Genomic DNA, 9,998 nt, shown 5'->3' on the forward strand with positions numbered 1-9,998 from the left:
TTACGTAATACCCAAACACACATCCCACAACTATAATAAATACTAAAACACACATGCCACAACTATAATTCTTGGATATGTAAAATGTCTTCTCGAAATTATCAATTTATATTTAATCACTGTAATAATAGTAATGAAAAATGCTATAAAATCTATAATAAAAGCCTATCTTAATTACTTTTATTTTTTTAAAAAAAAAACAAATATATATTTTTGTGTGCCTTTTGTTTTTTTTTAATCTGAGAGTCCAAAATATTATTAGGAAATATTCCTTGATCATTTTGAGGATGTTTTAACTTTCATCTGGTGGCATTTTTTTCCAATTCTGCATTCAACTCTGATATAACTTTCATAGCCTTTTGAAATGCTTCTCGCGATCTTGTAGCAATGTACGACGTGATAGTAGTTTGTGTGGTTACACCACCGTACCTAGAATTTTCAATAACTTCAGGATGAGGACACTTTCTTTCATTACCTTGAGTTAACAGTTGAACTTCTTTAGCATCTTTTAGCCAACGTCTATTTACCAAACAAATTGGCAAACTTCTTCTCTCCAAATTCTTCAATGAAATAAAAATATGTCTACATGGAATTCCTTTTGTCTCAAGAGAATAGCAATCACATCGCACATATCCCCATCATTGGAGATTAACACTTTGCGCTTTAATCCAGAACCAATATATTTTTTCACCAAACAAAGAGTGTAACCTGCTATCTTATCATCCTTTTGGACAATATAATTATCGCCACGCCGTATCTCCTTTCTTATCCTTGTAAAAATTTCCCTTGTGAAAATTGAAGAAATTTCATCCTCCACACACGGCATAGTTGTCTGGTTCAAAACCGGTTCAGTCAAATTAATTTTGTAGTATTCTTTCATCTTGTTGTAACCTAACATAGATAAAGCATGGTCAAAGTGTCGTATAAACATCCACAATGGTATTTTATTTTGCAAATCTCTTTTCAAGAATGCATTCATAGATTCGCATCTACCGGTAGCAGTAGCTCCACCAAAATAAATACCATGAAGAAAAGTATCTGCCCACTGCTTTCTTGTGCCATATTGTGCTTCCACCCATGCATTTCCTGTCAATCTATATTTATTCACAGTCACTTTCCAATTATCCTCCCATTCTTCCTCCTTGTAATACCTATATTTTTGTAAAAAAGAAAAATATAAATGTTTTCATATTATAATTGAGAGAATAACATAAAACACCATTTAATTTATTACCTGAAAATAAATTTTTTCAATTCTTGATGGAATGATATATTGTGTACATGGTGCATTGCATTTTTTAGTATGTGCCACGAGCAAATACGATGTGGAACACCAGGCATAATATTATCCAGTGCTTTGTTCATTGCTTTGCAACCGTCCGTTAAAACTGCTGACGGCATCTTACCACCCATGCACTCTAAAAATGTTTCCAATACCCAATCATATGTGGTCGAAGTCTCATTATCAAGAAGTGCAGCTCCAAACACACACATTTTGTCATGATTATTAGACCCAAGTAGTATTACTAATGGCTTTCCATACCTGTTGAACAAAAAATTAATATGATATTTGATATTTTACTAAGAAATCGATATAAGGTAAAAAAAAATTAAAAAATACCTATTGGTTTTGTAAGTAGAATCAAAAGCCAAACAATCACCAAATAATTGGTAATCAACCTAGGAAGTCCCGTCAGACTAGAATAAAATTTTCAATCTATTTTCTTTATCTACATCATACTTGTAGAAAAACATGTTGTCCGGCCCTTTTTTTGCTTCGAGATAACCCATTGCTGTGGACGTGTCACAATCATCCTAAGTTGAATATTTTTTACAGATTCCCTTGTACAAGTCATCTTTGATACATCCCACATTTTCCCAACCATCATGAACTTCTACCATGTAATTCCAAATTTGGGATGTCTTAATTCTGGCTCTCTTCATTGACATAACTTGTTCACTCATCTCGTCCCTAAATATTCTATGAGATCTAAGAAATGGTTTTTCACGAAAGAAGGCAAACTTATGGTTGTGGTGGTTATTAAAACACTTAGTAATCCAGTAGTTAGTTTCCCTATTTAAATTTATTCTAAACTCTGCATTACAACTCGTTCTTGTTAGAGCACGAGCTTCTTTACATCTATTATCAAGATTACAATATTTTTGTTCTCTAAAACCTTCGTTTGAACACACCCAACTTCTAATGTGTAAAATACCTTTTTTGTCCTCCCTTTTCAGTTTTTTTCTAACACTAAACCCCATCATTTTCGCATACAAAAAATAAAAAGATTCTGCTTGTTCAATACTTACAAACTCCTTCAAAGTCTGAAAACTGAATATGTTCTGGTTCTTTGTCAATATCCAAAAATTGAAGCAAGCTCCTCCATTGCGCAATATCAGGTTTGGTCAATTCTTCGTTAATGCCACATTCAACATTGTCTTCTGGTACATCTTCATCATTTGTCTCTTCCAAACGTGTTCCCCCAACAGGGTCTACTTCATGTTCAGAAGATAAGGATTTTGTATCTTCTTGTTCAACTTCCAAACCATTTTCGTAACTAGTCATTTCTCCAGCCTATTCTTTCTGATTTTTTTTTTCAAATGATGTGTAGCACTATTCAATATTTTTTATATTTAAACTGATAATTTTATTAAAATTGCATCAATTAATATAATTAGTGGGATGATTGAAAAGTTTATGCTTATAAATTTTGAAATTATAATAGCATTAATTAATATAATTAGTGGGGTGGTTGAAAAGTTGATACTTACAAATTTCGAAATTATAATAGCATTTAATATAATTTTGCAATTTTGAAAATATGTATAAATCCAATAATATTTCAAAATTTTCATTATAATCTTCGAAATTTTCATTAAAATTTTTGAAATTAGGGTTTAGATAACCACAGTTGTGCACCATTAATTTTTTTTTTTTTTAATGTTAGGATATAGATAGTTAGTTAGACTCTTTGAATATGAAGATGTGCATTTAATATTTAACATATTTTAAATAATTAATTCTCCAAAATAGTAATTAGTGTAAGCCCTAATTAATGTATAATAATATAATTGTTATAATTTTTTAAAAAAAATACTAAATCATTTTTGAAACCATTGTGTTTTGATGGGAAGTTGAAAAGTTGTAATTTTAATAATTATATATAATTTTTGGCATAATAATAGGTAATTTCGAAAATATGTGTAGGTTCTATGAACATTTGCTTTGTAATTAAAATTACCAGAATGTTTAACCAATAGAACTACGCTTAAATTTTTAGAAATTTTAATAACATTTAATATAATTAGTGGGGTGGTTGAAAAGTTAATGCTTATAAATTTCGAAATTATAATAGCATTAATTAATATCATTAGTGGGGTGGTTGAAAAGTTGATACTTACAAATTTCAAAATTATAATAGCATTTAATATAATTTTGAAATTTCGAAAATATGTATAAATCCAATAATATTTCGAAATTTTCATTATAATTTTCGAAATTAGGGTTCAGATAACAACAATTGTGCAATATTAATTTTTTTTATTTAATGCTAGGATATAGATAGTTGGTTAGAGTATTTGAATATGAAGATGTGCATTTAATATTTAACATATATTCAATAATTAATTGTTCAAAATAGTAATTAGTGTAAACCTTAATTAACGTATAATAATATAATTGTTATAATTTTCAAAATTTTCATTACAAATTTCGAAATTAGGGTTTAGAGAACCACAATTGTGCAATACTAATGTTTTTTTATTTAATGCTAGGATATAGATAGTTGATTAGAGTCTTTGAATATGAAGATGTGCATTTAATATTTAACATATATTCAATAATTAATTGTTCAAAATAGTAATTAGTGTAAACCCTAATTAATGTGTAATAATATAATTGTTATAATTTTCAAAATTTTCATTACAAATTTCGAAATTAGGGTTTAGAGAACCACAATTGTGCAATATTAATTTTTTATTTATTTTAATGCTAGGTTATAGATAGTTGATTTGAGTATTTAAATATGAAGATGTGCATTTAATATAATTAGTGGGGTGGTTGAAAATTTGAAAGTATTATATTATATTTAAACATGATAAAAATTAATAGGATTTAGATAATAACAATTAAAAATTAATAAAAAATAGAGAATATCATAAATTAATATGGGAAGTTGAACAATTTACATCCATAATAATTATCTTTGATGTACAAAATTATAACTTTCAAAATATTATTGGATTTTTTTTTTTTTTGCATTACAATAGGGTATTTCGAAAATATGTATAGGTTCTATGAACCTTTGCCTTTTAATGTGAACATGTCATTTAATAATTGTAGATAAAGTTGTGTTGATAGAATAAATGTGGATTAATTCATTTTTAAATATATAACTATTATATTTATTTTTATTATTTTATTGGGAAGATGAATATGTATCTTTCAAATGAATAAGGCTTTCTAATTAAACATGCAATGTTTTGTTATATAAATATTGAAATTCAAATGTTCCCGCGTTTTCGAAATTATATGTAAAAATTATAAATAAAATTCGGATTATTAGTATATAATAGGATTTAATACATGTTGAAATTTGTGTAACAAATATAAAAATGATTTTTTAAAACTATCTCAAATCGACACATTGGACAAAATTTACTAGTTTGTAGCCACTGAACAATACATTTTTCATGATATGTGTGTGTGCAAGGTAACTTTGTAGCTTCCAAACCAACATGAACATTCTCAAAGCAAATAGAACATACAATTTGTTCATCTTTAATCAAAACTTTCTCCAATCTTTCAATGGATTGCTCGCTTGCCGCCACGAAATTAATAGTCATATTATCCATATAATCCTCACTATCAACATCACCATCAATGCCAGAATCATGTTGTGGAGGAAGATCATAAACAAAAACATGAACATCCACTTTTACACAGAAATTAAAATCCTCTTCGTTCCACATATTTCGAGTGTAATCAATAATTTTATCTGAAAGAAAAAATATAGAAGGATGGAGATAAGCCTCACCGAGCATCTCGTCAATGATAACTTTGGCATGATTATTTTCATTGGCCATCAATGTTTGTCTTGAAAGAAATACAATAGTATCGCTACAAACAGAGTCTTCCATGCTGTTATCGACCATCCAATTTGTAAAATTTGGTTCGCTACTAGTTAGTGGATGTCGTGAAAATTTTGCGAAGAGGTGAATAACAAAGAAAGAATCAGAACCTTCCCCTAGTATGATGGTGTTATCAATATCACCTGTTACTATTTGGTAGTATGGATCACCTATAATTTCGGGAGGAGCCATAATCTGGGACTAGAATGGTTACTTTTCCGTTATAACTATAAGCAAAAGATGAGATATGTAGAGAATATAAGAGGAGGAAATCTATAAAATATATAGAATCAACTTGTGTGTTCACATAAAATAGAGAGAATAAAAGACATCAATGAAGTTGTTGTGTTTTAAAAAAAATATTATAGGTACAATTAATAACATTGGTTGAAATATGTTACATGATAAAAACATAGGGAAGATAAAAAGTGGTCACTCGGTGAGATGGATAAGCTACCAATCTTAATTTCCATTAACATGGTTTTTTTTTTTAGATTTAAGAAAGGTAACCGAATTTTTTTTAATTTATTTATTTTATTAATAAATTTAAATTAATATTATATTTTGGTTGTTTCATTAAATTCTCAAAATTTATTTAGTTTTTAAGAAAAAATAATTAAATTTTTTAATATCTTCCAATCATAAAATTAGAAAGTTTTATCTTATAAAATTTGTACTTAATTTTAATTATTTTAAATTCATTTAATTAAAAAATTATGGTAATTGTATTAAATAGCATAAATTATTATTGTTATTTTTTTCTGTTTTTTAAAATAAAAAGGCCAACCGTACGTGTACATGCACAAAAAAATTAGTTTTGGTTGAGGGTAATTAATCTATGGTTAGTTTCGTTTTTTAGGGAATCTTGGATTGAAATTTTGATATTCATATAATATCATAGAGTCTCGGATAGTTGTACAATATATTTTTAGTTGATACAATTGAGAATTTAGAAGGGGATTCGATCCCGAAAAATTATTACTAGATAACATTGCACTAAGTAGACCTAATTAGGACATAATGAACTGTTCCAACGTACACTAGTAAACCAATACTATCGCTAAGTTCTCATATAGTTGTCATTCTGAGTAAGATAGAGTAGTGAATTTAGAAGGGGATCTGATCCCGAAAAATACTACTAGATAACATTGCACTAAGATATAGTTGTGAAATAAGAAAGGCATCCGATCCCGAAAAATTATGACTAGATAACATTGCACTAAGCAGACCTAATTATGACATAATGAACCGTTCCAACGTACACTAGTAAACCAATACTACCGCTAGGGTCTCATATAGTTGTCATGATGAGTAAGATAGAGTAGTGAATTTAGAAGGGGATCCGATCCTGAAAAATACTACTAGATAACATTGCACTAAGATATAGTAGTGAATTTAGAAGGGGATCCGATCCCGAAAAATTATTACTAGATAACATTGCACTAAGCAGACCTAATTATGACATAATGAATCGTTCCAACGTACACTAGTAAACCAATACTACCGCTAGGGTCTCATATAGTTGTCATGTTGAGTAAGATAGAGTAGTGAATTTAGAAGGGGATCCGATCCCAGAAAAATATTACTAGATAACATTGCACTAAGATATGGTAGTGAATTTAGAAGGGCAACCAATCCCGAAAAATTATGACTAGATAACATTGCACTAAGCAGACCTAATTATGACATAATGAACCGTTCCAACGTACACTAGTAAACCAATACTACCGCTAGGGTCTCATATAGTTGTCATGCTGAGTAAGACAGAGTATTGAATTTAGAAGGGGATCTGATCCCGAAAAATACTACTAGATAACATTGCACTAAGATATAGTAGTGAATTTAGAAGGGCATCTGATCCCGAAAAATTATGACTAGATAACATTGCACTAAGCAGACCTAATTATGACATAATGAACCGTTCCAACATATACTAGTAAACCAATACTACCACTAGGGTCTCATATAGTTGTCATTCTAAGTAAGATAGAGTAGGAATTTAGAAGGGGATCCGATCCCAGAAAAATATTACTAGATAACATTGAACTAAGATATAGTAGTGAATTTAGAAGGGCATCCGATCCCGAAAAATTATGACTAGATTACATTGCACTAAGCAGACCTAATTATGACATAATGAATCGTTCCAACGTACACTAGTAAACCAATACTACCGCTAGGGTCTCAAATAGTTGTCATGCTGAGTAAGATAGAGTAGTGAATTTAGAAGGGGATCCGATCCTGAAAAATACTACTAGATAACATTGCACTAAGATATAGTAGTGAATTTAGAAGGGCATCCGATCTCGAAAAATTATGACTAGATAACATTGCACTAAGCAGACCTAATTATGACATAATGAACCGTTCCAACGTACATTAGTAAACCAATACTACCACTAGGGTCTCATATAGTTGTCATACTAAGTAAGATAGAGTAGTGAATTTAGAAGGGGATCCGATCTCGGAAAAAATATTACTAGATAACATTGCACTAAGATATAGTAGTGAATTTAGAAGGGCATCCGATCCCGAAAAATTATTACTAGATAACATTGCACTAAGCAGACCTAATTATGACATAATAAACCGTTTCAATGTACACTAGTAAACCAATACTACCACTAGGGTCTCATATAGTTGTCATGCTGAGTAAGATAGAGTAGTGAATTTAGAAGGGGATCTGATCCCGAAAAATACTACTAGATAACATTGCACTAAGATATAGTAGTGAATTTAGAAGGGCATCCGATCCCGAAAAATTATGACTAGATAACATTGCACTAAGCTGACCTAATTATAGCATAATGAATCGTTCCAATGTACACTAGTAAACCAATACTACCGCTAGGGTCTCATATAGTTGTCATGCTGAGTAAGATAGAGTAGTGAATTTAGAAGGGGATCCAATCCCGGAAAAATATTACTAGATAACATTGCACTAAGATATAGTTGTGAATTTAGAATTGCATCCGATCCCGAAAAATTATTACTAGATAACATTGCACTAAGCATACCTATTTATGACATAATGAACCATTCCAACGTACACTAGTAAACCAATACTACCACTAGGGTCTCATAAAGTTGTCATTCTATGTAAGATAGAGTAGTGAATTTAGAAGGGGATCCGATCCCGGAAAAATATTACTAGATAACATTGCACTAAGATATAGTAGTGAATTTAGAAAGGCATCCGATCCCAAAAAATAATTACTAGATAATGTTGCACTAAGCAGACTTAATTATGACATAATGAATCGTTCCAACGTACACTAGTAAACCAATACTACCGCTACGGTCTCTTATAGTTGTCATGCTGAGTAAGATAGAGTAATGAATTTAGAAGGGGATTCGATCCCGAAAAATACTACTAGATAACATTGCACTAAGATATAGAAGGGGATCCGATCCTAAAAAGTTATTACTAGATAACATTGCACTATGCAGACCTAATTATGACATAATGAACCGTTCCAACGTACACTAGTCACCGAGATAACCTATACTATATGTAATAATATACAGTGCATTATATTTTTTTCAACTTGTGCTTACATTTTTCTTATTTTTTTATTTTTCATATTTTAAACAATACATATAAATAATAATTTTTTTAAATATTTAAATAAATAATATTAATATATATATATATAACTTGTTCAAATAAGAGACTTTTTCATTAAAAAAAAGTCATTATTTTTTAAAAATAATGATGAAAATAATATAAAATAAGCTTTTTGAAATTAACAAAAAAAAATTTAAATAATGTCAATAATTTTTTTTGAGAAGAAGTGTTAGAAATGAATATAAAATTAATTTTTTTGTTTAATTAATGGAGTGTCTTTATATATTATTAAAAAAATTCTCATTATTAATAAAATCAAATCAATACTATATATTAATGATTTATTAAATTCTTGATTTTTTTTTAGTTTAGGATAAGAATTAATTAATTTTGTAAATATCTATCAATAATAAAATTATTCAATTTCACCTTATCAAATTTTTATTTAATTTCATTTTTTTAAATTCATTAAATAAAAAAATTGTGGTATTTGTATTAAGTGCCTTAAATTATTAATGCTATTTTCTATTTATTTTTTAATGCATTTAATTGGTCAATTTTGTAATTAAAATTATAGTTGCTGAAATTAATGGGTGATTTTTATTAAAAATTTAATATTAAATTATAAAAATTGGTAGTAGCCGAAATTAATTGATAAATGATTCAAAAAGACAATATTAAATTAAATGTTGCTACATGATTACTAATTACATTTGGGAAGTAACAACATATTAATTATTTATTCATTAAATTAAGAAAGTGTGGTTCTTGCATTAAATGACATAGTTTAATATTATTATTATTTTTTCGATTTTTGAATTTTTATTTTTTTGTTTTTTGTTAAATGCATTTAATTTGTTAAATTGCTTATTAAAATATAGGTGGCCGAAATTAATGGGTCTCTTTTATAAAATAGAAATAATATTTAATTAATGTGAATGCATGATTAGTGTTTACATTGGGAAGTTACCACATATTAATTATTTATTCTTTCAATAATATTTTATTATTTATTTTAAAGAAATCCAAAATATCTTATTAAGAATGTGAAATGTTGCATTGTTTCTTCATAACACACACTATAAATATATTCCCATACAACCCAAACCGATTGTCCTATTTTTTTTTATAAAAAAAATCAAGTTTTACAAACATTCAACTACCATGTCTATCATCAACATATCAGATTCAACCTATTCAGAGAATGAAGATAACTCTTCACCCTTTGATTCTAAAGATGATGAAGTAAATTCTCCATTGAAAAAGATCAAGGTTGAGAAGTTTGACAATGATGCAAAGT

General features: G+C 28.4%; 1 protein-coding gene across 1 annotated transcript; it reads right to left on the reverse strand.

Moving 5' to 3' along the window:
* Positions 1–299: 299 nt before the first annotated feature.
* On the reverse strand, positions 300–2,566 carry LOC133800145 (protein FAR1-RELATED SEQUENCE 5-like). The gene is made up of 5 exons (XM_062238107.1): positions 2,307–2,566; positions 1,235–1,543; positions 994–1,151; positions 656–891; positions 300–560 (listed from the first exon to the last, which is right to left on the reverse strand). The coding sequence occupies exons 1-5, from the start codon at positions 2,564–2,566 to the stop codon at positions 300–302; spliced, it is 1,224 nt and encodes a 407-aa protein (XP_062094091.1).
* Between the last annotated feature and the right edge of the window lie 7,432 nt (positions 2,567–9,998).

This window comes from Humulus lupulus, chromosome 9 (genome assembly GCF_963169125.1).
Source record: "Humulus lupulus chromosome 9, drHumLupu1.1, whole genome shotgun sequence".
In the NCBI taxonomy this organism is placed as follows: domain Eukaryota; kingdom Viridiplantae; phylum Streptophyta; class Magnoliopsida; order Rosales; family Cannabaceae; genus Humulus; species Humulus lupulus.